The sequence below is a fragment of the Spermophilus citellus genome (assembly GCF_964194105.1).
Source record: "Spermophilus citellus genome assembly, chromosome: 8".
In the NCBI taxonomy this organism is placed as follows: Eukaryota; Metazoa; Chordata; class Mammalia; order Rodentia; family Sciuridae; genus Spermophilus; species Spermophilus citellus.
In genome coordinates, this window is record NC_138189.1 from 3,165,270 (window position 1) to 3,192,691 (window position 27,422).

At 52.7% G+C, this 27,422-nt stretch overlaps 1 protein-coding gene across 6 annotated transcripts; it reads right to left on the minus strand.

Annotated features, from left to right (window-relative positions):
• Positions 1-136: 136 nt before the first annotated feature.
• On the minus strand, positions 137-22,899 carry TRMT44 (tRNA methyltransferase 44 homolog). Of its 6 annotated transcripts, XM_081304430.1 has the most exons (12): positions 22,701-22,899; positions 22,320-22,634; positions 19,899-20,013; positions 17,342-17,561; positions 15,900-15,968; positions 14,574-14,681; positions 14,025-14,096; positions 10,522-10,628; positions 8,802-8,985; positions 7,375-7,795; positions 5,470-5,586; positions 137-1,458 (listed from the first exon to the last, which is right to left on the minus strand). In XM_081304430.1, the coding sequence occupies exons 1-12, from the start codon at positions 22,870-22,872 to the stop codon at positions 1,229-1,231; spliced, it is 2,130 nt and encodes a 709-aa protein (XP_081160556.1). In that variant the 5' UTR covers positions 22,873-22,899; the 3' UTR covers positions 137-1,228. The 6 variants fall into 6 exon arrangements, with proteins under 6 accessions (XP_081160556.1, XP_081160555.1, XP_081160560.1 ...); XM_081304429.1 differs by having other exon boundaries at positions 22,320-22,899; XM_081304434.1 differs by lacking the exon at positions 22,320-22,634 and having other exon boundaries at positions 17,342-17,532; positions 22,864-22,887.
• Between the last annotated feature and the right edge of the window lie 4,523 nt (positions 22,900-27,422).

The window sequence follows — 27,422 nt, forward strand, 5'->3', positions numbered from 1 at the left end:
ATCACACCGCATGCCCTCTGGCCAGTGCCTCCCAGGAAGGAGTCCCAACACAATGACCCCAGCCCTAGCAGCTGTGTGACTCTGGTCACAGTATTTTTTCAAACTTAAAAAAAAATTTTGTAGTTGTAGGTGGACACAATCTTTATTTAATATTTTAACGCAGTGCTGAGGGTCAAACCCAGTGCCTCACAGTGAGAGGAAGTGCTCTACTGCTGAGCCCCAGACCCTCAACACGGCTCTGGACTCTGGATTGCTCCCATGGCACCAGGTCACGGGCACCTCACCTGCACAGGCCTAAGCCATGCCTGGCACAGGCAGGTGTACTGCAAGCCCACCAGCTTCCTCCCAGCACTGCCGAGCCATGGGCTTCAGGAAGCAGGGGCCATGGGGCGGGCAACACCTGCCACACAGGACTGAGACCCAGGGCCTCCTGGAGGTAGGCCTGCGGGGCCACCCCGCCCTAGAGTGCTGCAGTGCCCACAGCCACCTTCCCTGTGAGTTCTCTTACTCAAGAATAGAGCCCAGAGCACCCTCATCCAGAGCCACACTGCTACTGGAGACCACGAGCAACACATCCTCAGTGCAAGTCCCCAGGACATACTGCGGGAAAGTGAGTGACAGACCAGAGTGTGATGAGATCTTTTATGCAAACTGTGGAAATAATTGTAAGCGTAAACACACTGTTTACGCTTACAGGGACTGTTTACCTGGAAGCAATCAGAAAAACTGTCAGAACGCTCCTGTGGAGGGCCCATGGAGGACAGGAAGGCACAGATACATTCTGAGCCTTGCACAGGAACCCCTTCTGATCTCGCAGCCACCTGGCGCAGCCAGGTGAGGGCTGTGCCCACTGCTCGGCTCTGGGAATTCACACCACAGAGGCCTGAGGCCTTTCAACGCAGAAGTCAGGGGACTGAACCAGCAGTGTGCCTGCAGAGTGCCAGCCACCCCTGGGGAAGAGGCTGGTGTGGCAGCTCCTGCTGGTCAGCAGTTGCCCAAGAAGGATCTGAGTGGATGCCCCAGCTGGCCCCTTGAGGAGACCTGCTGAGAATCTGCATTGTCTGACGTCACAAGGCTGGGTGCATTTGGAAGTGGCTGTGTTGAAAATAAACCCAGTCTTGGCTGGGGCGTCCTGAGTCCCCTGCTCCTCTGGTCTCTGTGTGAGATGCCTGACCACCATGATGTCTGCAGGGAGTCGGGAGAGGCCGCTGGCACAGTACAGGGACCGTTAGGGGGCCTGTCTTTTCTTCTTAGAGGCCTGGGGTGGCCTCAGCTCTCCAGGCCCGTGGGCAAATGGGCAGCAGGCAGAAGGCAGCACGCAGCCATCGGGATGATGGGTGAAGAACCAACAGATGCGAGTCTTGAAGGCCTCAGAGGACAGACTCCGCTTGGCTTCAGGTGGTTTCTCCCTCTGCAGCTCCCGTCTCCAGTCACGAAGGTGGACTCGCCCGTTCAGCACTGAGGAGCAGGAGACACAGCTGAGACGTCGACCACAAGCCCACTCACTCGTGGGTCTGTCGACATCCGATGGGTGGGTGGCACTGCTGCAGGGTGCTGGGTGAGAGGTGCAGAAGATTGCACCAAGGTTCTCCCCTGGTGGAGGGAGGAGGCAGTGCCCCAGTGTTGGGAACCTGGGTGCACAGTGGGTTATCAAGCGGGAGACAGCCAGGAAGGCCTTGGTGAGCAGGAGAGGTGCAGAGGGTGGCAGCGAGCCTCGGGACTGATCCAGAACCAGCCAGTGAGGAAAGAGGGGGCCTCAGGGGGACAGCATTGCCTGCCATCCCATTCCAGATGGGCCTGCACACCTGATGGGAAACACCTGGAGGCATCTGGGCTGGGGGCTGGCCTTCAAGGACATTTCAGCACACCAGCAGAAGACAGGCGAGGCAGGAGGGGAGGGTCCCCTCTGGTCAGCCTGAGGTGGGGGCTGTGTGCAAGCCCTTCTATCATCTGCCCCACACTGGGGTCACACAGAGCCACAACCAGAGCCCTTCCAGATGCCCACGGTGGTGATGGGGGCTGCAGGCCTGGACACATGGAGACGAGGGCAGCTGACCCTCCCGAGCACACTGATGCAGATGCCTGCCTGGAGGCCCAGGCCTGTAGCAGAGGGACCCAGGATGGCCAGGACTGACTCAGAGCTGGGGGTGCTGGGTGTGACCAGGCAGGGCAGCTGCAAGCCACTAGAGCCTGCTTGTGAGCCGATGGGCAAGCAGGGCTAAGGACCAGGCCTCCCAGGTCAGGCTTAGGCTCCCCCTGGGCTTCTCCCTGGCCACTTCATTCCAAGAAGCCACCAGCTCCATGTGAACGCAGCCAAGGAAACCAAACCCTTCCTGGTTTTCACCGGAAACTATAAACCCACCCAGACAGGAAGGCTGAGAGAAACAGGGCTCCTACTGAGCAATCTGGCCACCCACTTCCAGAAGCTGAAGAGCATGTACAGCCCCAGCCAGCCTCTACAGCACCCCATGTTCTGCAGGGCCAGCCCACCTGGCTGCCCTCAAGTGACCCTTGGTGGACATTCTCCTCTGAAACCAGAGAAATGAGATCAACAGAGGTGCCTCGTTGCATGGATGGGTCTAAGAGGGGTTTGTCTTCAGGGATGCTCAAGCCCCAAGGCTGCATGACCCTGTGTGCAACCTGATCTCGGGCCAGGGCAGCTTTAGGACACTGACCTTCCCACAGGAGCACCTTCTGGAGAGGCACAGGGCATAACACAGTCACTGTGAACCCCCTGAAGTATGCCTGGGAGGAGCCCTGGTGCAGACAGGAGCATCCGCCAGACTCCCCATGGGGCATATGACTCCATACACCAAGGAGTCCGTGGTCCGGCCTGAAGCCCCCCAACCATGCCATCCTGGACTCTCCCCACAGGCAGGCTCCTCACAGCAGTCCCTTCCGGGGCAGCTCTGTGAACTAAGGCCCACTACTCTGGATTATGGAACAACCCTGTAGGTCAGGGTAAAACAGACCCAGCCAGGACACCTAAGGCCCAGCAGTGGGCATCAATGACAGAGGGACCCCAGAGGGGGCAAAGGATGGCTCCTGGTCTACTCCCAGGGTAGAGCACGGCTTGCTGCCAGCCCCTCCTGATACCTGAGCTCCCATTCTGGGCAGACGAATGTGAGGACCAGAAGGGCGGCCCTCCAGAGGCACACACTCCAGCCAGCCCCAAGTCAGACCACCAACAGCGTTCCTCCTACAGAAATGTGTTCCTAATTTTAAAACAGAATCACAGAACAAAATCCGCTCCAGCTAGCCCGCTCACACTGTCCCTGACCGCACTCCTCCTCCCTCCATGGGCGTTCCTGGACTGCAGGCAGCCTGGAACTGCTGCCTCCTCCCCTGCCCAGACACTGGCACTCCCTCAACCCAGGGTGCTAAGCAGCCTGCGGAGAAGGAAGCAAGTCCCAGGAGCGCCAGCACTGGGCACTCCACCAGCCAGGAGCCCTTGGGCAAGTTCCTCCTCCCTCTGAACTGTGACCACAACTTGAGAGGGGGAGGCCCTCTGCACCCGAGTGTAGGTCAGAGGGGGAGGCCGCTGCACCCCAGCACCACTCAGACGGCACGTGCCCATCAGAGGCTGCCTGCTGGCACAACTACCTATGCTCCATGTGGGCTCTGGCAGCCTGGGCAGGAGTGGATGCATGGTCAGCGGGGCTCCAGCAGTGTCGGCCATGCTGCAGCCCAGCACAACGCCACACAGGGTGCTGGCACTAGTTGACCAAGTCACGTGAAAGAGCATTCCCTTCCCACTCTCACAAGCCCTTCTCCAGACCAGCCACGTTAGTCTGAAAAACAAAACAAAACCTCAGAGAGAGATAAGATCCAGCTTCAGTGCATATTTTTTGCATGACTGAAAGAGAATGTTTATTTGGCCCCGCCTACTCAGAAGTGATTCCAAAAATAATTTTGCCCCCAATGTGAACTGAACAGAAAAGCAACTTTATAATATTTATAATGAGGAGAAGAGGCGCTCATCAGGAAGTCAAAGAAAACAATGTGCAGAAAAACAAAGAGCAGGCCTCCAGCTCCAGGAGGGTTTGAATTGGTCAAAGCTTTGGGGAAGGAAGAGCAGCTCCAGGCACAGCTGCCCAGCTGAGCTGCCCAGGGACCTGGGGTCCCCTCTCCTATACCCACCCCGACACAGGGCTCCAGGGCATTTGTAGGTGGCCCCGTCCCAACAGCACACCACCCCATGGGAAGTCAGCCACCTGAGCAGCCAGGCCACCGAGGGCAGTGGGTGTGCAAGTGGGCACGGCCCCTCTCACCCACAGGTAATGTGCACACACAGGGCAGTGCATGCACACCTATGTTCCTGCATAAACAGGGGACAGGGCTCAATACACGCGTGCGCAGAGGACAGGGAGGAGGAGCTGGCAGCACGCCACCCTCAGGAGGCCCGGGGTCTGCTGGCTCAGGTATGAACAGCACCTCCACCACCCGTGCGTCCCTGCAAGGTCCTCTCCACCACTCAACCCTGAGCTGCTTCTGATCACCGGTCCTGGGTCTTGGGGTCCACACAGAGTAATAAGAGGGGGGGCCCCAGCCCGCCCAGCCTTCAGGAGGGTGTCACACAGAAACAGCATCAAGCTAACCACTTAGCTCCTCCTGTCCACTGCTTAGCCATGCAGCGCTGCACAGATCATGACTGCCCCCTCGGTAACGGTGGAGCCAGGCTGTGTGAGGGCTGAAGGCAGCGCTGCACAGGACCCTCAGGCAACAGTAGTGACTGCTGGGGAGGGGGTCCTCATGCGGGCACCATTGCTGTGTGCCAGGGACAGACCCAGTTCTTCTCTGGCCACAGCAGCTGCGCCCCATAGGCTCCCACCCCAGGCCCTTGCACACACTGCTCCCTCTGCCCCCAATACTCATCTCTGTCCTCCCAACTCCCTGAGTGCTCTTCTCCTTCCAGCCCAGCTCAGTGTCGCCTCCTAAGTCAGGCCTTCCTAAGGGCCAGCCAGGCCCAGGCTGATCTCCCTGCACACTGCGGCTCTCACAGGAATGTGTGCTCTGGATGCTTCCAGTGTGCAGGTGGCCAAAGACAAAGCAGACGGTAACCACCACCTGGGAATGCTCTAGTGTGGCATGAGATCCAGCCAGCAGGCCTTCCCAAGGGTTACCTGCTATGCCTGAGCAACAGATGGAATGAAAGCAGTCGGTGAGTACATCCTGGATGGACAAGAGCCTAGGCTAGGGCAGGCCAAGCTGGACTAGAGGCAAGGGAACCCAAGAGGGAGAGATGGTCACAGTCCCACACAAGGAAGGAGGGTCCTAAGTGACCCGGTGGGCACAGGGAATTTGCGCCCTCCCCAGGGTCTTCTGAAAGTGTTTACTTCCCTCAAGATGACGTGATTCCCCCAAGATGAAGAAGAAAGAAGGGGACAGCAAAGCCGAGACCTGTGTGGGACATGCTGGGCCCAGGAAGGGCAGCCCGCAGCCCGTACTCCCTCCCAGGTTGGCACTCACCTTCGAACACCTGGTGACTGTTCCTGAGCAGTGTCTGCAGGCCTCCACACTCGCGCTTCAGCCTTTGCAGCGTCTCCCTGTCCAGCTCCCTGGCCACTTCCATCAAGGACAGGCTCTCTGTTGAGACGTGGGGTTTCCCCAAACAACAACAGACATTACAAACGGGAACCAGGCAGATGCGGCTGGGTCCTGGTTCAATCCCCTCCTGCAAATTCAAATTCCTCAGAGCTCCAGTAGCCGGCCTGTACACTGGGTTCAATGGAACCCAGACCTCACAACAATGGGAACTACAGGAGCAGTGGCTCTGCCATCCGAGCTGCACAGACAGCATAACACTGTGCAAGACCAGGATCCCACTGTCCTGCGCAGGCTGAGCGTCGAAGGATACTGCCAGAGTCTGGTGGTGGCCTGGGTCCCTCTCCTCCCTGGTAGCCACAGCATCTGAAGCCAGGGAGGCAGGGCAAGGGGCAAACCTGCTGTCCAAGCCTTCCTAGGCTGCCAGCCACAGCCACCAGCCAGGCACTAGAGGCACAGGCTCCAGGTAGGCCAGCTGTGGCACGGAGAGCTAGGTGTGAGGTAAGAAGCAGCACGGCAGGCAGGAACTGCAAGAACCAAGGGCGCTGGAAGCCACCTGAGGGCCAAGTGATCCAGGGGGTACCTCCATCCCCAGGGGAGCAGCTTCTCGCACCCAGAAGAGACCTAAGGGCCTCCAGCTAGCCTTGGACCTGCAAATACCATTCTAGGGTGCTAGCACCTGGCCTCAGGTTTCCACAGCAGGCAGGACTGGGGCCTACCACCAGTTGGCTCTAAGTCTGGAGTGGTTTTTCTTTGTTCACCACTTTTAGACCCACCTCAGCATCCGAGTTCCCATCCTGTGCCCAGCTAGCCTGCCGCCTCCACCCCTGGCTGTGCCTACTTAGTGGACCACCCAAGGCCCTGTAACCTGGGGGCTGGTCTGTAGTTATGCTGCCAGATCAGCCATCTGACCAGAACCACCCTGGCCCAACAGTGGCTCCTAGAGCCCTGCAGGGCTCTGCTGACTAGGCTGTCCTGTTTGGACACTTTCTGGAGAACAAGCTTGTGGTCTTGCCACATCATGCACAGGAGACGGCAGCAGGTGAGAGGGCACTTGGCCAAGGAAGGAGCCAGTCCCATGCTATTTAGGGAAAGGGCTCCTTGTTGTCCTCCAGCTTCCCAAGACTCCAGAAAAGCAGGTCTGCAGCACCAACCCCAGCAGACAGCCCACACTGCCCCCTGGTGGCCAGCCAGTGTCCCTGCAGGGAAGGAGCCCACCTCCTTATTGAGACCCAGGAAGTTTTAGCAGGAGAACCATCGTCATAAATATAGTAGCAGCTGGGTGCAGTGCTGCACCCCTGTAATCCCAGCAACTTGGGAGGCTGAGGCCAGACGATTCCAAGTTCAAGATCGGCCTGGGCAACTTAACAAGGCCCTAAAGAACTTAGCAAGACCCTGTCTCAATATAAAAAATAAAAAGGGATGAGTTGTGGCTCAGCAGTAAGCAGCCCTGGGTTCAATCCCTGGCATCAAAAAAAATAAAATAAAATAAAAATAAATCAATAATACAATAGCAGATCATATTTTGGCCCGCCTCTCTCAAATGCCACTAATCTCAGACAATGAAACAATCAGATGCAACTGCTTTGATCACAATGGATTCTTTTGAGGATTTCAACAATTAGCAAATCTTAACACTTCCAAATTCTAGCTGCACATTCAAGGGAACAGTGCTATTTCCTGGCATTCCGTACCCTGCTTTCTAGCTGTATCACTTCTATGGTTGGGAGTAAGCAGCCCCAACCTCTGGAGTGCATTTAACTACAAAGACCCACAATTGACGCTGGTGAGCTAGCAGGAATGCAACAGCCCCCAGTGTGGATAGCCTACCTCCTCCATTCCAGGTCTTCAGAACTCCTTCCTGGGAACTTCCTGTGTATAACTTCTTTCCACCTAACAACAAATTTGCCACTTGCAAAACCACTTCATCAATAAAATCTCGAGGGAGGGAAGCGCAGTTCCTCACAGGCTCGGCCTTTTCCCTAGGGTGGAATCCAGGCAGCCAGAGCTCCACAGCCGGAGTCCCTGCTCCATGGGCAGCAGTGCAGGCCTCAGACACACCCTTAGCCTCTGCACCCAAGGCTCTGTGGACCTCTCCATCAGCAGCCACCTGGGGTGTAGCAGGAGAAGGCTCCCCACCAGGCAGGCTCTGGGGACAGCCCTGCCTACTACGAATATACCGAGTCCTCTGCTCATCCATCCAAACTTCTTCAGAGGGTGGGTACGTTCTGGATTTTCCAATGAGACACACCTGCATTTAAAAGAGCAACGTAAGCATTTTGGCAGGCTCACATACTCCAGCACTTCTCTACCTATGGAAATCCCTTATTCTGGAATACAAACCACACAAGAATTTAAGTCATCTGTGATGAACCCGTTTTTGAAAATTTTTCTGGCGGTGCTGAACCTCATGCATTATTAGGCAAACACTCTACCATGGGGCTATGTTGCCAGCCCCAAGATCCTTATTTTAAAAACTAACATTAATGTACATGACCTAAAAAAACTAACAATAAAAGCCCATGAAAATCTCATGACTCAGAGCTTCAGAGGTATGCAAAGGCCAACAAAGCAGCTTCGCAGCACACCCCGTTCCAGACACGTTACTTGGGCCCACCCTCAGTGGATGACCACATCCACCCCACGAGCAGACAAGGGATTCACTCTGCAGAGCTCTCAAGGGGACAGGGAGAGAAGGCACCTGTGTCAACCCTGCCACAGCAAGGACACACAGGCCCTGGAGAGTGTTCGGTGCAGTGCGGGTGCTCAGTACACCCTAGCTTCCTTCCTCCTGAGTAACTGAATGAAGGATGGGCCCCAGGGTGGTGGTCATGGACATCTTCTCCAGGCACCAAGCAGAGGCAGGTCGCAGAGGATGTGAGAAGCCAGTCCAGTGACACGGAGCCTCCCCTGCTACCCCAGCTGCACCTGCGGTGGGACCGCAGCTTCTCTGCTGGGAGCAGGGCCGCACCTGGCACACATTCAGCTCTGAGAACACCCAGGTCTCTGACAAGTAACCAGACCGCAGATGCAAACAGCAGGACAGTGGGACCTCTGACTCACCAGGGGCCTGAACTCTAGCCGATTCCATCAACCAACCCAACCTCAAAAGTCAGACTTGCCCAAACAGAGACACGAGGGGCAACAGCGCAAAGATGCTAAAGGACATCTGCAAAGCAGCTCTGAGGGTGACTGCAGGGACCCAGCTGCCCACGTATGTGGACACCAGCACATCCCCAGGACCACAGCACACCTACTCTCTTGGTGGATGGAATCCTGAGGCAGTCTTCTTCCATGTGGAAGCCACAGGAGAGCCCCACTTCCCGAACAAAGTCCAAGTACTCCCGGTACTGTGTCTTCCTGCTCTGCCTGCGGCAGAACTTCCCCGTGAAGTCAAAGAAGCAGCAGGGCAGGACGAGGAACCGGCAGGCATAGGAGGACCTGCAGATAGCCACAAGAGACCCGAGCCTCAGCAGAGAGCCACGTGGGGGCCACACAGGGGCAGAACAACCAAGATTGTTCCTGGCAAATGTTTTTTTTTTTTTTTTTTTTTTTTGTAAAACTGAGGATTGAATCCAGGGGTGCCCTATCACTGACCTACACCCCCAACCCTTTCTATTTTCAGACAGGGTCTCACTGAGTTGCCAAAGCTGGCCCTGAATTGTGATCCTCCTGCCTCAGCCTCCTGAGCTGGGATCACAGGTGTGTGCTCCCTCACCCAGCACGGCAACATGCTTTATATTAAAGAATGAATTAGTCTTTCCCAAGTTGTGGGGAGCCATATTGAGTTACTGAAGCCAGATTTAAAGACAGGCAGTCAGTATAGTTAGGTAAATCGGGTCTAATATCGAGGAAGATCCAAAATGGAGGCCAGGTTGAGAATGAATTCGGGGAAAAGCAGAACAACTCTTGGAATGTTAATGTCCCCAAGGCCCAGACCCATCCCAAAGAAATGTTAATGAAACAGCTCTCAGCAAACCAGGAGATGCTAACCCAAAAGTCCTTCCTGCCCAGATTACTCCTTTGGCCCACCAGTGCCCCACCCTTGACAGAACAAAGGACAGGAATGTGACAGGAATGCAAGAAGACCCTGCATATAAAAAGGGGAGACAACCCCGCTTCTTCCTCCAGGAGAAGTCTTTTCTGCTGTCCTTTAATAAACTTCTACTTTCCACTCTGACCTTCCTCGTGCTTCTCGGTGTTATACTTCAACATTGGGGAGGCAAGGACTCGTCACTGGTCAACAACGGTAACATTGCCATGCCTTCCAGTCCTGATGCACCATGGAGATCTGAAAGATCACTGTAGTCTGGCACAGTAATGCTGTGACTCGTGACTCGGTCTTTTACCCCACTCTCTCTCTCTCTCTTTTCACAGACCCTTAAGGTCAGAGGAACTGTCACAGGACCCAAAGAAAAAGGTATCTCTGTCTCTTGTGTGGTTATTTTGTGCAGCCCAGTTCCCCTGGAGTGACCCCGAGTGTTTTACTCGTGAGGAACTCGACACCAAGTGAACATCTAAAAACAATGCAGTGCAGTGTATCTTTTCAATACAATGTGAATCTAATTACTTGAGCAAAGTATGATTTCCACCATAGTTATTCTTATCATTGTGATCCAAACATTCAGAATACTTTGAGATTAAGCACTTGGAGTCCTTAGCTAGGAGTAAGAAACTCAGAGGAAGACACCATAAAGACTGGGTGCAGACCTGACCCTGGAACTGCAAGTTCAAACAGTTCAAAAGAACCCTGGGCAAAGGAGACCTGTCATGGAGCCTCCAGGAGTAGCCCCCACCTCACGGAGGCTCTAAGGGCAACCCATGTCTCACAGACGCAGAGAGCTCCACCTGGAAGACATCGTGGCTGCAAAAGGTCACCTAATGACAGTCTGCCTTTGTTATCTGAGAGCAACTTTCAAAGAGGACCCATCTTTCAACACTGGACATAGATACTGCACAGTAAGAGTGTGGACTCACCTGGCCGCTATGACAGGAATCCAGGGTGTGAGCTCATCGGAATGGTTACCAATCAGCCAGTCAACACCAGGGAAGAGGGTCTCATCACTGGGGCTGATCACATCTTCCTTAAAGAACAGCACAAAACCAGGAGGAAATGGCGAGTAGACGTGGAGCCACCAAGGCAGCAGGACGGATACTGTGGAGCCACACACCACAGGGCCACAGCCCACGTGGGGCATGCCCTTTTTGGCCTCGCTGCACCTCAGTCACCAGGAGCAAGGTGACGACCTTGCCCATGCCAGCCCTCAAGGGCACAAATCACTAGCAACCGTTAGGGTCATCCCTGGGGACATGACTAGCCCTTCTCCGAGTGCTGATCTCCTGATAATTAAGAAGATGGTTTTATATGAACCCAAGAAGTAGCTACAGGAGAGATGGGACACAGGACCTGTCTCCCTCTGGCAGCAGGAAGAAGGAAAATGGACCAGGGAGAGCAGCCAGGCCTGAGGCTAGGATAAGGCACCATCGCCACACCACCCAGAGCCTCCCACAGAGGGAAGCCAGCTTCACAAAAGCAAAGCACAAGCGAAGTCTCTCACACACACACACACACACACACACACACACACACAGTCTCGATTCTGTGCTGCTGCTCCAGTTGCCTTCCGTGAACCCTCGGACAGCAAGTAAGCCTCCTGACCCAGCCCCTGCCAGACAACGCCTCACATGCTCCTCAGAAGGCAACATTCCCACAAACCTCCACACCGCAGCGGGGGAAGAGGGGCCAGCAGCCACCACAATGACCATCCTTCTGTAGGTGCAGCATGACGCCCAGGGAAGGGGCAGAACTGTCATCCGCAGTCAGAACACATGGGAAGATATGTGACCACTCACCGCTCACCACTCACCACTCAAGGGCACGCCTCACAACAAAGCCACCCGAGCAGGGCTTTTTGCAGACGTGAAGTATACAAGAGTAGAGCTGAAAGCCTGTAGTCTTTCTGGTCCTTAAATAAGACATGTGCTTTTATTTACACAGATGTTGAAAAAATGAAAATGGTACTGCTGGACCTACAGTAAGTGCCCAACCTACAAGCAGGTGAAACAAGTCTTTGGAGATATGATTCTTTTATTCCCTCCCAACCTAGGTTTGAGTCTGGCTCTTCATGTGGCTTGAATTAATTGAGCCCTCCTGTACACCTGTGACTGCCATAACTGCCCCCGAGCCTCTGGCCACAGTGCCGTGGAAACAAAGCCCTCCTGTCTCCTTCACTGGCATGGGGAATACAGCAAACTGCAACTTTCCTACTTCATACACAGTTTCACATAATTAAGTCAGTTTGCAACCATCACAATGCAGCCATTACCAACAGGTGTTTTGTTTTAAAACAAAAGAGGTTTTTGAAGGACAAGAGGTGGTCTGACACCCTTGACCTTTGAAGTTCTAGACTGGCCCTCCACGGAAATCACTCAGCTGTATCAGGAGGAAACACTTTACCGGAAAATCTATAAACACTTTGTATTAGCAAACAAAGCCACTCTTGTGGAACCACAGTCCTGAGGACAGAACTTGTGACTGGAACTCAATGGGCTTCTACCCCCACCTTGGAACACCAGTCAGAGCCTCCAGACCAGAGACAAAGCTTTAGGGGCAAAAAGAAAAACAGATTGGAACCAGAACTCTCCAGGCAGGGTCTCCCCAAAAGAGCCAGAGGCAGGCTGCTGGGGAGCCTCCGAGGAATAATGAGAACCTCCTACCCACTCTTTTTTTTGAACATAAGTTCTTCTTTTAAAATTTTTTTTAGTTGTTGATGGACCTTTATTTTATTCATTTACTTATATCTGGTATTGAGAATGGAAGCCAGGGCCTCACACAAGCTAGGCAAGGGCTTTCCACTGAGCTGAGCCCAGCCCCACCTCCTACCCATTCTCCAGAGCACCCACACCAGCCAGCCCTTCCCTGAAGTCCTGACTGTTTGAACTTCTTACCCAAAGAAAGGGAGGCCTCAGGACACTGGAATTTAAAGTCAGCTATTACTCTTTTGTTGTTGCAGCTATTATTGAGCCCAGGGGCGCTTTGACACTGAGCACATCCCAACCCTGTTTATTTTTGCTTTGAGACAGGGTCTTGCTAAGTGCTAGGGTCCCAAGTTGCTGAGGCTGGCCTTGAACTTCTCATCCACCTCTGAGTCTCTAGGATTACTGGCCTGGCCACCTCAGCTCACTCAACTTTATTCCTTTTGCTTTGATCATCAACCTCACAGTCCAAATCAGGGGGCCAGTTTTGCTAGGTGTATAACAATCAGCGTCTGCACACACATCCACAGAGCCTTCCCCAGCACATGGCCAGCTGACCAAAGGTCTTCAAGCCTGATGTTTTACAAGTATTTTTTAACTTACTATAACACATGAACGTATAAGCAATTACAAATCCCTCTAGAACAAGCAAAGAATAAATTTAGAATAAAAGCAATTAAGACACAGGGCAGCTGGAGCAAACTCCCCTCCTCCAGTGCTCTCTCCTTTTTGGCAATATTATTCTCCACTTTAAAAGGCAACAGAAAACATTAAAAGTGTCCTGAAGACTTTTACTTTCTTACCTTTACTTTTTTTTTTTTTTTGGGGGGGGGGAGACTGGGGATTAACTCTGGAGCATTTGACCACTAAGCCACACCCCAGCCCTATTTTGTACTTTATTTAGAGACAGGGTCTCACTGAGTTGCTTAGCACCTCCTCGTTGCCGGGACTGGCTTTGAACTCGTGATCCTCCTGCCTCAGGCTCCTGAGCCACTGGGATTACAGGCGTGTGCCACTGCACCAGGCTTTACTTTCTATTTATGGGAGAAATAATAATACCTGCTGCCTGTTTCAATGGCAATATGGGTCATGTGGGGGTTGGGAGATAAAGGAAGGGACTCGGCTGGAGAGCACATGGGGCTCACATTCTCCTCTCCACTCTCCAAGGAACAATAAAAAACTGTTTTCATTTCTCAAATCAACATTCTGCCCTCCAGTAGATGGGATTCTGACCTGTCATAGTCATGCCTTTGACTCCACGGACAAAGGCCTTCTAGTAATCCAGCAGCCTAACAGCAGACACAGTATGGTGGGAATGGAGGCCATGCCCATGAAGCCCGCCAGAGGGCAGGCAGCTGAGCCCATGAAGCCCCTGGAGGGTGGGGGCCAAGCACACACAGCCTCCCCACAGGGTCCTGAACACTCACTGCACTGGAGTGTCCACAGCCTTGCAAGCACCTAAGAGGAGGAGGCACATCACCCCAAGGTAGCATGGGAACACTCTGCAGGAGTGCCACATGCAGCAGGCTCAGGAGGAGGCACCTCTCGTGGCCAGAGCTCAGCTTCCACTCCTCAACGTGACCAGAGGGCTGTGGAATCTCAAGTGTCCTGTCTCCCTTCCTTTCCACTTTCAGCTCCTGGTGCAGGGCTGGCTGAGCCACACACACTCACTCAACAGGCGCCACCGGGATGAGCCTGAAGTCAAGCACGTGGGCTGTCAGTACCTCTAATTGAGTTTGGGGTCCATACAAGTCCCAGATTTTCCTTCTTCGGACATCGATCCCTCTGCCTGGATGCTGAAATAGTTTTAGAAACCAAAGATCACATTTAATACATCACAACAAACCAGCAACAAAAATGCAAGGTCTGCAGGTAGTGCAGCACACAGGGCAGAAACCGTGCCTGGCAGAGAGGCTTAAACTCCTGGCAGAGAGTCTTAAACTCCCGCCAGCGGCTCCTGGTCAAGGCTGTGCTTCCAGCACTCTGCTCTTCGCACCTCGGCCGAGCTCCAGCTCTCCCAGGCAAGCTGTTTACTCCCTACCTGGGAGGAGAAGGGTGCTGACACCCCCCCAGTGGTCTCCACGTCTCAGCTCCCAGGTCCCATAGGCAACCTGCTTGCAGCGATTACACAAACTCATTCTCGGAAAGCACTGGAAAAGCCCATTTTAGCCAGGCCGACTCTGAGTCCAGACAGCAGCAGAAGTGATGCTGTGAACCCTGTGCCTAACCTGAAGAGGAAGAGACTCTAGCAAAAGCCACAGAGCCATACTCACCCCCTCGCTGCAAAGGATGTGGACCAGGAGACCGTTTCCACACCCCAAGTCCACAAAGGACTGTTTGGTGGTCACTCCTCTCTGGGCCCTTTCCTCTTCCCACAGGATCTAAGGAAACAGAAGCGGCAAAGAAAAGCCAGTTTGTAGTTCACATGTTGAAGAATAATCCAGACACAAATCCCTCCTGGGCAGGACACATGGCCACACCTGTGATCCCAGCTACTTGAGAGGCTGAAGCAAGAGGATTTCAAGTGTGAGGCCAGCCTGGGAAACTTAGTAAAATCCTCTTTCAAAATAAAAAGTGAAAAGGGCTGGGGATGTTGCTCAATGGTACAGCACCCCTGGGTTCAATCCCAGTACCACAAAATAATCAAAAAACCCAAATGCCACCTGTAACTACAAATTGCACTCCCAGGCCTCACTTGAAGCCCTGGGCCTCTAGGCAAATGGCACAGGGGAGTCCACTGCTGCTGCCTGACGCTCACTGCATGGGGCATTGAAGCTGCTCTTTCTTTGTTCACCAGGAGTCACATTCAGGATTGGGGCTGTAACTCAGTGGTAGAGCATATGCTCAGCACATGCAAATACCTGGTTCAATCCCCAGATTTGGGAAAAAAAGTCCACATTTAAGTGGTCATTTCTGATATGAGCTTTATAAATAAGTTTCTTTACAGTTTCTCTTCATCCTTTAAGTTTTGTGTACTTTAATTATCAGAAAACCTGTTATTTCTAAATTAAAAGAACAAGTCAAAGGGAAACTAAAAATGATCTAAATATTGCATAGGTAAGAAAATTAAAACTAGGTAGGTGTGGTAGCGCATGCCTGTAATCCCAGTGGTTTGGGAGGCTGAGGCAGGAGGATCACAAGTTCAAAGCCAGCCCTGGCAACTTAGCGAGGCCCCAAGCAACTCAGCAAGTCCCTCTCTCTAAATAAAATATAAAAAAGGGCTGGGGGTATGGCTCAGTGGTTAAGTGCCCCTGGGTTTAATCCCTAATGCCAAAAAAAAAAAAAGGAAAATTGAAACTACTAAGTTAAATGGCATGCCCAAATTTAGCTGGCTAGTGAGCAAGCTCAGCAAGGACCCAGGGACAGGGGCCCAGGCCCAGAGGTGGAAGGCATGTGTGGAAGGCTAGCCTAGTGCCAGCCAGCACCCTGAAGTTGGCTCCCTTCATGCTAACACAAAAGCACCACTCAAAGTAAAACCCTCACCTGCGTGACAAGCCTAGCAAGCAGCCTACGGCCAGCACACCATAAGTTACAGATGTGGGGACCGTCCCTCCCTCCCAGGGCAACCTCCACACACTGCATGCTGCAGACCTTCTTACCAGCAGGTATGCAGCAATAGCCACGTCTTCATATACAAACTTTTCAGGATCAGTCACTTCAGGCCACACCTAAAAGATTTTCAAGAGCACATGAAAATGGTTGTTTCATTTCCCACCACCTCACAGTAAGACATCCTCAAAGGCACAAGTCAAACTGACCTGGCCGTGCAATAGAAGGCAAAACATGGCCAGCTCCAAAGGGACAACTGCACACTGAACGCTCCTACCGTGAGCCTCCCATTAAGACAGAATCACCACACTACGTGTTCATAACAGGAAGTGTCTGGTGCAATGTGATCAAAACCAAGATGGGGCTGTAGAAGTGTACAAAAGATGCGTAGATGAGGCAGTCAGACCTCAGAGGAAAATGCCCAACTACAGGATCTGGATTATCAGGATAAAAACAACAGGGGCTGGGGATGTGGCTCAAGTGGCAGCGTGCTCGCCTAACATGCAAGAGGCACTGCATTCAATTCTCAGCACCACATAAAAATAAAGATATTGTGTCCAGCTAAAACTAAAAAATATTATAAAACAACAACAACAAAGAAACAGGTAGTGGGGGAGGAAAGAAGCAGGCCAGGAGCTGGACACCAAGGCTCTAGCCCGTGGCAGCAGTGGCAGTATCCCTGCAAAGCAGGGAGGGAGCCTGGGCCCTAAGGCACGTGCAGAGAGACCACTGAGGGCCCCCTGGAAGGGGCAAAGCAGGCGCTGGGCAAGGGCACAGCCTCACTGCTGAGGTCAGCAAGATGCGCATCGGCATCTGACCCTAGAGGAATCCCAAAGGCCAGTGCTCACCGCTGGGATTCCACTTCCCATCAGAGTACATGACACCCCTCCAGGGAGCCAGCTCATGTAAATAATCTTAAAAGCTGTAAAAACATGAGCAGTACTTTCCTGCAAGTACTGAGTAGTGGGCAGGAGGTTGGGGACACAGGCAAGGCTCTTTGAGGGAATGGGCCCAGCCCCAGGCAGAGGCCCTCCAGACTCTCGGTGCCTCGTGTGACAGACCATCACAATGCAGGCTGTGGCTTTCGAGTGCCTTGCAGACAGTGACGGTGATGACTGAGGGGCAAGAAACCACAACGTATGTTTTTTCTGGGAGTACGTTCTCAATACTTGAGCTTTTCGTGTTTCCTTAAAACACCTTCAAATTCACACTAAAGAATTCTGGTAATTAATTCAATGTTCAATCACTTTCAATTACAATTCCCTTCTGATCTCTTGAAAATATAATGTAGAAAAAAGAGCAAACCTCTCCATCACACATTTTGCCTGGGTGCTGGGCGCCCCTCAAGGTGGGAGCGCAGCAGCTGCCACACGCTAGGGGGCGCATCTGGACTTGGGGTCTGCAGCTGGACAGATCCAGAAGGACCACTCTACTCCAGGGTCTAGTCATGGCACCTCATCTACAGGGGCTCACAGATGTCCCACAGAATTACCTTCACCATTTCTTTGTACTTCTCTTTAAGTTCCTGGTAAACCTGGCTGTACCGCAGGATGGAAATGAGAGAGAGGGTGCTTTTAAATTCACTTTTCTTGTTCTCTGCAGACCACTTGGCCAACCTGGCCAGCAGTTCTTCTCCAAGCCAGGTAGGATTGGGATATATAACTCCATCTGAATGCCACCTCTCTGGACAGAAAATTAAAACAGATATAAACCTTTAAAAATAAAAAAAATATGAGTAAGTGGGGCTGGTTTTAATCCTAATTTTAAATTATGTATTTATTCACCAAAAGAACAGAGCAGAAACACACACATGTATAACTATAAAATATTTTACTAAACCAGACGCCAAATGACCTCAAAGTAGTCATGAAAGTTTTGGCTACTAGAGGAAAAAAAAAACACACACGCACTTAAGAGCAGAAAGAACTCCTCCTGCTGCCAGCTGTGAAGTCCTCCTCGAGTCCCAGGGCTAGAGGGCCGTGCAGAACTGCCGGCCCTCCTCCTGTGTGCAGAGCCAGCCCTGCCCCGGCTTCGGGCTTCCTGACTTTGTAGTTTTCATGCATTTTCATGTGTGTTACTCAAACGTGAGTATACTGGCTCCCCAATACTAGCCAGAACTCCACCACAGAGAAAAGGACATGTGCATGGTCCCTCTGCATGTGTCTCTCATGTATTCTCTGTCAGCAAGGACACAACTGCCCTATGTCCTGCTCCTAGCAGGGCCAGATACACTGAGGCCCTCTCTATGTTGGATAAAGAAATGACAGCTCACAGCTCACAGTCCACAGGGGGGCAGGCGGGGACAAACATGGGCTCAGAAGACACCACCACACTGCAAGGCCTGCAACCTGGGCAGCATCCTGAGGGACAGAGTGTTAAGCTTATTGGTCAGATGAGAAAAAGCTACAAAAACAAAGGTGACAGGCAACAAAGGTCCCTAAGAGCACACAAAACAAGGTCTTTGGATAAGAAAGGCTGCTAACTGGTTGCCAAGTGATAAGAGTGAGCAGACGGGCAGTCTTCTGAGAGCCAGGCCAGGCATCAAAGGGACAATTAGCACCATGAGTGTTCCATGGAGGACAGATCTGGGAGGGGCTGGGAAGGACCCTTCCTGGACCTCGAGCGAGGCTCTTTGTCCATGTCCCCAGAGGTCCACATGGCTTCCTCCCTCCCTCCCTCAGGCTGCTTCTTAGTTGTTCCTTTCCCTGCTGGCCTGACATAAAACCAGTGGCCCAACACTGCCATTTTTAATGCAGGGTCATGGGAACAGAGCCACGTTTACTGTTTTGGCTTTCTTCCTAGCACGGAGAACGTATCTTTTGTCTCCTCTGTGAGTCTTGCTCACCTCACATGCCTGGCACGAAGCACATAACAGGTACACAAGTCCAGCCAAAAGGAAGCATGACGAGGAGCCCTCAGATACCGCCTCGTCTGCACTCAACTTAGAACGCAGTCACCTCTGGCCCCGCGGTGCGAACAGTGCTCAAGGGGATGCCAGCAGCTGTCTGTGGAGCTACTTCAGGAAATTCCAACCAGGAAATAGGGGTGCCAGCCAATCCTCAGTGGCCTATCTCAGAACAGCGAGCATGACTCCATGTGGCAGGCTCATCCTCAGTGCTTATTGTAGCCAGGGGCCCTGCTGGGTGCATTCGCCATAACCTCAAGGGACAGGTGTGGCCTCAAAGCTCACCAGCAGTAGCTCCTGCATGAGTACATGCCAGGTTGATGCCAGAGGTGAGTGGCCTCCCCTGCGTTCCCGAGAGAGAATGCCAATAAGGAGGGACCTCAGGGCAGGTGTCCTCAAGGGACTAAGCACTCCCATTAGACTTGGCCTGCAATGGACCTGAGGCCCAGCCCTTCCTCAGAGGTCAGTAATCATCAGACCCACTTCAGAGGTGAGGAAGTGACCGCCACATGGGTAGAGTGACAGACACGAAGACTCCACTGCTGGGGAAGCCCAGCTCTGTCTGACTCTAAACCCTGCTCTGTCCCCAGCTCTCCAGGCAGCTCAGGAGTGTTCGAGAAAGTACTGATAAGCTATGGCTCTCAGGAAAGCGTCAGTGGAAGAGTAATGAGGAAGTTTACCCTTCTTTTGCCTTGTTCATTTAATACTAATGGAATCAACCAAATGTCACACTTGCTGCACAGGACTAAATCCTGCATGGAAACAAGGGTTTTTAAGCCCTACTTTATTTAATAATAAGCACCTCTGAATACCCACTGTGAAAGGGAGCATCATCCACTTCTCCTGATCTAGTTGTAAAAATAACAAAGTAACAACAGGACTGGAGTTGACTTGACCTTCATGTCAAAACTGAGTGCTGCTGCCATGTGGGACACAGAGACTAGGGATTCCAGCCAGGCTGTTACCCCAAAACACAGGGCCAACCCAACAAGAACCAGCAAAAAGACAGGAAAGTACCCTGGAAGCCATCCTGCACAAGAGACAGGACTTCAGCTTGCCAATGACCCAGAATCTTCCAGCTGCCCAGACAATTGATTGATTGAAACCACAAAGCAAAGAAATGAGCCAGCTGTCCAGTTCTTACCATTCTTCTTTGCTACGACTGAGCTGAATCTGATACACATTGTTCATCTTAACCTCTAAATGCCCATCTTCATTTTCTTCCAAAGGTAAAAAAGTTACGGTTCCATTGGGGACATCTGGGAAAAAAAGACAATAATAACAGATTACCACTGCATAGCCCTATGTCGCCTCAAAGGCAGCGTGAAGAGGATGAGCGTGTCACAATCCCAGTCTCCAGAGGCCTTCCCAGCACTCCAGGAGGACAACTGTGTCTTATCACAGTCAAAGCCCAGCCTAGAAAGCACGAGGCACGTGGCACTCGTTCTCAATAGCCATCTGCGGCCTGTGGCGGTGCAGGAGCCAAGAGTTGAGGAAAGGGTGCGGTGACATGGACTGAACACTGCTCTAGATGACTGTGACCCCCCAGATGCCAGTTCAGGACAGTGAACACCACTCCAGGCCTCTGAACTCTGGGCCCTGAACTATATGGAATCCTCGTGGTTACGGGGACTCTGGATTTACCACCTTCTCATTAAAATATAAGCAGAGCACCTACTCCTAAGTTAACCTTAAGGCAATTTGCCAGTTTGTGTTGAAACTTAAGCTTTGGTGGTATGAAGCTCTATCCCTAAAATTGCTTGTTTACTTTTAATATAAAAAATCAGCAAAATCGAATTTAAAGATGAACGTACACCTCACTTCACAAACCAAGCACGAACAACTGAAATCACCTTCCACAGCAGGCCCAGTTCTCTACCTCTGTGTCACCCTGGTCAGCTACCAATAGCTATGATTCCTTAGTCACGTTACTCTGAGACCTGTGTGACCTCACCCAGAGCAGGGCAGAGAAATAGACAAAAGCTGGGAGTGTCTCCACTTTCAAAAACAGCAGTTATTAAGCACTTAACACTGCCAGGAACTAATCCCAAGTACTTTGTAATACAAAATTTCATTTAACTACTCCCACAACTATAAGAGATTTTATTACCCCATTTTACAAATGCAAAAACTGAGGCACAGAGACACTGTAAAACCTAACTGGGGGCCACACAGCTAATAAATAGCAAAGCAGAATACAAGGCCACACCATCAGTATTCTATGGAGGACATAAATACTCTGAAGAGCCTTCCTGGCAGGGACTGAATGTACCAGGAAGCTTACAGGAGGAGCATCAATCACCTCCTGAGGAGAAAGGAAGGCAGGGCAAGACAGCAAGATCAAAGGCTTTGTGGGGTGTTTCACTGATCCTCTCAGTCTAGTGGATAGGTTATATAGGTAGATTGTTATGACCACTGATAAAAGCTGAAAGAATTCTAGACTGGACTGGGTCAGAGAGGCCCCTGGAGGAAATGCAGAAGTGTCACAAGGACACCAGGGCAGAAAGTACTGGGGAAGGGAGAATGCACCTACAGCAACTGCCGCCTGTGGTAGGCAGAGGGTCTCCCCAGGATGGCACACCCACACCCATGTCCAATACTCATGAACACATTGTTATGTGGCAAAAATAGCTTTGTAGATGTGACTAAAGCTACAGGCCTTAAGTGGGAGGGTATCCCGGGTTATCCAGGTGGGTTCAGTCTCATCCCATGAATCCTCAACAGCAAAGAACTTTCTCCAGCTGGAGGCAGAAGTCAGAGAAATTGCAAGCAAACCAAGGATTCAAAACCACTACAGGCTCAGAGGCATAGGGCACTGTCCGAGGAACCAGAGAGGCCTCTAGGAAATGACAACCAGAAAGGAAACAGGGGCACCAGTTCTACAACCATAAACAACAGGGTTCTGCCAACCTAAAGGACTTTGCAAAGTGAATTTTCTCCCTTAGCCTCCTGACAAGAGCCAAGTCAGTCAGCTCTTAGATTCTGGCCTTGTAAATGAAACCTAGAGTAGAGAAGCCAGCAGAGACCACCAGAAATTTTAACCTACAGAACTGTAAGAAGCAGTTTGTCTGGGTTTGGCCATTAAATGCATAGTAATTTGCTACAGCAACAGTAGGAAGTTCACAAATGCTGAATAAAGTTTGAGGCAGGGAGTAGTTTAAGTCTGAAGGCCACAGTCAAAATAAATGTCTAAAATTTGAAAAACACTCAAAACTAGTCAGTTCCCTTCTGTCCAATCACCACGTTCTTTCTCATCTGTGTCAGCATAAATTGCTTACTGAACTTTAACTTGTCTCTTTAACGGCTAAACTTCTAATTGATCATTCAAGACCGCGCCCATCCTCACCTTCTCCCGGGGGCCTCGCGGACTCTGACCACCTGGACCAACCTCCCAACCCCTGGACTGCGGACACGCATTTCTACACACTCCCTCAAAAACAAGCAAACACCTACAACTTCACTAGTAAATCGCCGAGGGCTGCCACGGCAGGTCCCTGCCGCGCCTTTCCAAGGGACGCTTTGCGCCCTCGCCGCGTTCCTCCTCCACTACCAGCTGCGCGCTGACCTTGCACAACCAATTCTCTGCCGGGAGCCGCGAGCGGGCAACGAGCGCTCCTTTTCGGGATGATGGTTCTGAGAGCCAGGTCGAGCTGCTGCGGGGCCTCTGGCGGCGAGCGGGCCCCGGGGCCGGAGAGGAAGGCCAGCACCTCCGGGCTGCCGTCGGCCAGGCTCCGGGACAAACAGCTCCACAGCGAGCCCAGATCTGCGGCGCGTCCAGTCCTGACGGGCGGCCCGGGGTCCCCAGCGAGCAGCGGGGCCTGGGCCTGCTCAGGTCCGCCAGCCGCGGGGCCCCGCTCGGGTCCTAATCCCGGCCCGGGGTCTCCCTCAGCGGAGCCCTGGCGGGGTCCCCGCCGCTCCTGCTCGAGGCCAGCGCTCGGCCCGGGACGGCAGGCTTCGGCCCGGGGCAGGGCGGCCCTCCCGCGGGCCTCCAGGCGGGCGCCGCTCAGCCGCTTGTTGACCACCTGCGGCTTCTCCAGCCACACGGCCACCGCAGCCCAGAAGCCGCCCGGGAGCAGCCCGCCGGGGTCACACACCCGCGCCCGGCCCACCTCCGCCATAGCGCACAGGCGCCCGCTTCCCAGGCGGCGCGCGGCAATGACGCACCTGGCGGCGGCGCGCCACGATGACGCACGTACGGCAGCGCGTCGACGTCGGGGCGCGGCGGCGGCGAAACTAGAGCCGAGCGTCCTCCTCTCTGGGGTCCACGGTTGCGTCGCCTCGGTCGCTGTCTTTTCGTCCCGTCAGGGTGCTGATGCGGAGGGCGGTCTGAGCGGAGCCGGCTCTGGAGGGCTCTGGAGGCGGAGCACGCACGGCGGCCCGGGAGCCCGAATGTGTGAACGCGCAAGGCCGCCGCTCCGGGGGAGCGCTCCCTGCTCCGCGTGCGGCCCGGTGTGCTTTCCTCTGGGAGAGTGACAGCCGGCCACCCCCAGGTCCGAGCTCAGCCCCGGGCCGCCGAGAACCGTGCACTGTGAGCTCGCCCAGTGAGCGGCACCGTGGAGCGGCACGCGGAGGCCGCCCTCGGGAGCGCAGGGCCAGTGGGCACAGCCCGAGGACTGCGGTGGGGAAGGTTATCACTTGCAGCGAGTAAGGAGAGCACTGGGACAACTCCCAAATCAGTGTCTCCCTGATCGCTCGGGCCAGGAGATTTTATTAGGGAGATTTATGCTAACCTCTGTGGAAAAGACTTTGCTTGTTGAGTCGGCCTGTTGCAGAGCATGCCCAGTCTCAACCCATACTTGCTTAGGTCTTGAAACGTGGCAGGTGGGAATGCTCCTCAGGTGAAGAATTAAGCATTATGATGAGCAAAGTTCACTGCATTACCCAGAAGGACTCGCATTTTGGCTGAGTTTAAACTGATACCTTGTGGTCTAATCTGGAGGGGCTTTTTGTTTCATTTTGTTTGACCTGGAATTGAACCAATATACTACCACTGATGCTATATGCCCCAGTCCTTTTCATTTTGAGACAGAGTCTTCCTAAGTTGCTGAAGTTGACCTCCAACTTGTCAGTCCTCCTGCATCAACCTCCTAAGCCACCAAACCAAGCCTGTGAATCCTATCTGAAACAACTTGAACGGATGTCAGCAGTTATTTAAAGAGGTGACAGCTTCCCCCAAGCACAAGCACCTTGCCCCTAAAAGTTCCTGTCTAGTAGCTGTCACAGAAAAGTTCAAAAACTGCCAGTGTCATCCAAGGTCACCAGCACCTGGTGAAAATCTCAAAAGTCTCAAAGGTTTTTCGTTCTTTCTGGGAGTTTACAATAACTCACAGGATATATGGCAGAATCAAAATTGAAAACTCACTTGTTGTGTGATTTATCAGTGAAGAGCGCAGACCAAATGTGGAATTAAGTGAAAGACAGCTGAGCCATGCAGTCTGACACACCTGTTCACTCCAGCCCACTCAGACTTTGTTCACACGGTTGATTTTTCTGGTGTCTGAGTTAGTTTCCAGGGGCTTTTGTAACAAAGAACCACAAATGGAGACAAATTCTCACAGTTCTGAAGACTCTGAAGTAGAACCTACTCTCTCCCAGCTTCTGCTGCTTACAGCAGTCCTCAACACTCCTTGGCTTGTCTTGGCTTCATTACAGCCTCTGACTGTGGTCACAGCATTCTCTCTCTGTTTCTCAAAGTATCTTTGTTTAATAAAGATAGCACTCATATTTGATATTAGGACCAATCCTAATCCAGTGTCACATCACTGTAACTTGATTTCATCTGCCAAGGCCCTTGTGTCCACATAAGGTTAGGACTTCAGCATATCCCTTGGAAGGGCCCAATTCAACCCCAACACTGTTTTAAAAATGTTTAGCCTGGTTGGGGCAGCCAACTGGCCAACTGTTACACATCTCACTGAGCTGCAGATGTGTGCGGGGACCTCAGCCAAGCCCTGAGGACACAAGTAAACAGGCCCTGCTCGTCAGGAGGCTCCAGCTGCCCGGGGATGCATACAGAGGGCTGCGTGTCCTGGTTGCAGTTCCTTTTATTCCCCAAGTAAACTTGCTACCTCTAGAGAGTCTGTCTCTCAGTTTCCTTTTAAGTCAACATACCCTTTGGTTTGAATGTATTGGGTTTATAGTCCAAAAAATTTTTTCCCATTGGTCATACCACCAGAAAGACCAAAGCTACAGCCTTTTGTATGTGCATCTTTTACAAAACCACATTTATCAGCCCCAGCTCTTCTCTAGGCCATGCTCTGATGCCCATCTGAGTGTGACTTTACAAGGGGAAGCATGGTGCTGAGCAGTGGTGGCCCCAGCAGAGGTATCACAGAGCCACACTTGGTGCAGAATTGACAGCGCATTCCCAGCCCAGCAGCCTGGGGTGCTGCATGGCTGACCCTTGGAAACCAGCGAGGGGCAGTGGGGGATTAAGACAGATACACCACACAGAGAAAGTTGGGACCAGGGGGACACTGTCCTCTGATGGAGGAACAATGACCCAGAGAGCTACCTCAGCACAGTTATTATGTAGGTTTTATCATTGAAAGGATCTTCTCTGAGAAAGTGTCTTCAAAGCAGGAAGTCTTGAGGTCGAAGCACTGGCAACCAATTGTAATTCCGTACTTGTGCTCATAATTCTCTACTCCTGGCAGCTGGTGTCTGAACTCGGGGTCAAGACTGGTAGTCCGGTACACAGAACCTCCTTTAAGCAAGGTGTCACCATGGCAACTGGGCAGTCTCGACCTGCACCTCTGCACAGAAAGTTCCCAGAGCAGGCGTAGCTCCTGCTGCCAGGCAGGCAGAGACTATGATCCAAGTCACCGTTCTCCACCCTGGTGGCCCCATCCCCACCGCTTATCTGTGAATCCTGAACCAGCAGCAGAGGTTTGAGTGGTGGGAGAGTGGAGGAAGGGGATACAAATGGCCCAAGCTGTGAAGAAGTGTGTTCAAGGGATTGCAGGTGCCCATGCCTATGCCCATGGGGGGCAACAGAGCAAACAACTAAGCCTGAGCAGGGATTAGGTGGGCAGTGTAACAGGACTGAGTGCACATGAAAAAGAGTGGGTGGCAGTCAGATGACAGCTCCAGTGGACATCTGTGGGTCACTCAGCAGCAGCGCCCAGGGGCTGCTCTTGTAGTTTCACAAGAAAGTCCCTAACAAAACAAGGACAAAAACAGCCTCCTTTTCTTTCCTCTTAAAGTGAGACCCTCTGTGCTGACCCCAGTGGCATCTCCATTGTTAGGGCTTGGATCTAGATGTCCCCAAAGGCTCCTGGGTTGAAGACTTGGTCCCCGTGCAGCAATGCACAGGCCAGTTTTGAGAAAGTGTGGGGAGCCACAGTGAATGACCACACCTTCCAGTCCTGATGCCTCTGATTCTACCAACCACGGCATTCGCTGTGGCTCTGGTGGGGTCCAGCTCAGATAGTAAGGGGTCTTCTTTGTGGGGTGTGCCCCTAGGGTTGAGTCACCTGTCCCTTGTAGTCCTGCCCCTTCTGCCCTTTTTTTGGATAGAACTTTCTAAGAACAAGAATTCCCCCCAATAAAAGCTCCCTTCAGCACAGTTCCCTCTCTCGTCAGCCTCTGGTGACTTTCTCTTGCTCTCCCTTTTGGGGAACCTGAGGCCGAGAGCGGGAAAGCCGTCCTGAAGCTTGTGTAAAGGTAAATTGTGTCTGTTTTCTTTGGTGCCCCTGCAAATTCACATGCTGGTCAGGAACGGCAGGGAGAGAGTGGACTGTGAGGGTTCCGACCTATGTGAGGGATCAGTCTGTTAATGGGTTGACACCTTTGGGTGTGTTGCTCAGGGTTGGATTCAGGGTGCTCCAACACCAGGCTGCATCCTCAGCCCTTCGCATTTTATTCGGAGACAGGGTCTCACTAAGTTGCTTAAGTGGCCTCGAGACGTTGGTCCCCCTTCCTCTGCCTGAGTGGCTGGGTTGATAATCTGTGTGGACCACCAGGAGGGCGGGAACTGTGGGCAGGTGGGCATGGCGGGAGGAGGTGGAGACAGTCTGTCCCTGGCCTCTCCTGGGCTTTGCTCCTGGCGGCCTAAGCCGATGGCTTTCCTCTGCCTGTCCTTTTGCCATGATGGTCCTCCTCCCTCAGGCCCAGAGCAGTGGAGCCAGCCAACCACGGACTGAGACGGACAAAACTGACAGCTAAAATAAGCTTTCCTCCATAAAGTTGTTTGTGTCAGGTGCTTTGGTCACGGTGATCCCTTCACCCGGGTCCCAGCAACACAAAAGTCCCTTTCTCTTCATACTTGACGACCATCCTTCAGCCTCAAAGTGCACCTGAATCCACATAGAGACGTCTGTGATGCTCCTGTCAGCCAAGGTTGCACTGTATCCTGAGGCCCAGGAGGGGATTGCAGGTTGGGGAGAGGAACTGGGGGCACAGGAGGTGGTCAGAGCTGGAACAACAGTCTTAGCCTAGTCACCAGAACATTAAAGTCTCCAGCCAGCCCTGGCAGTGGGGCGGGGGGCAGAGGCAGACAAACCCAAGGAGCAGGGAAAAAAGGGCTGATGCCCTCCCCAAACCTGGGGCATGAGCTGTGGGCATTTTCTCCATGCACGCTTTTTACAGACACCCTGTCCTAAATAGAGCCAACGGGAAGCTGTCACCTTCCTTCCCTCCCTCTAGGGCACTGCCACAGCCATGTTGC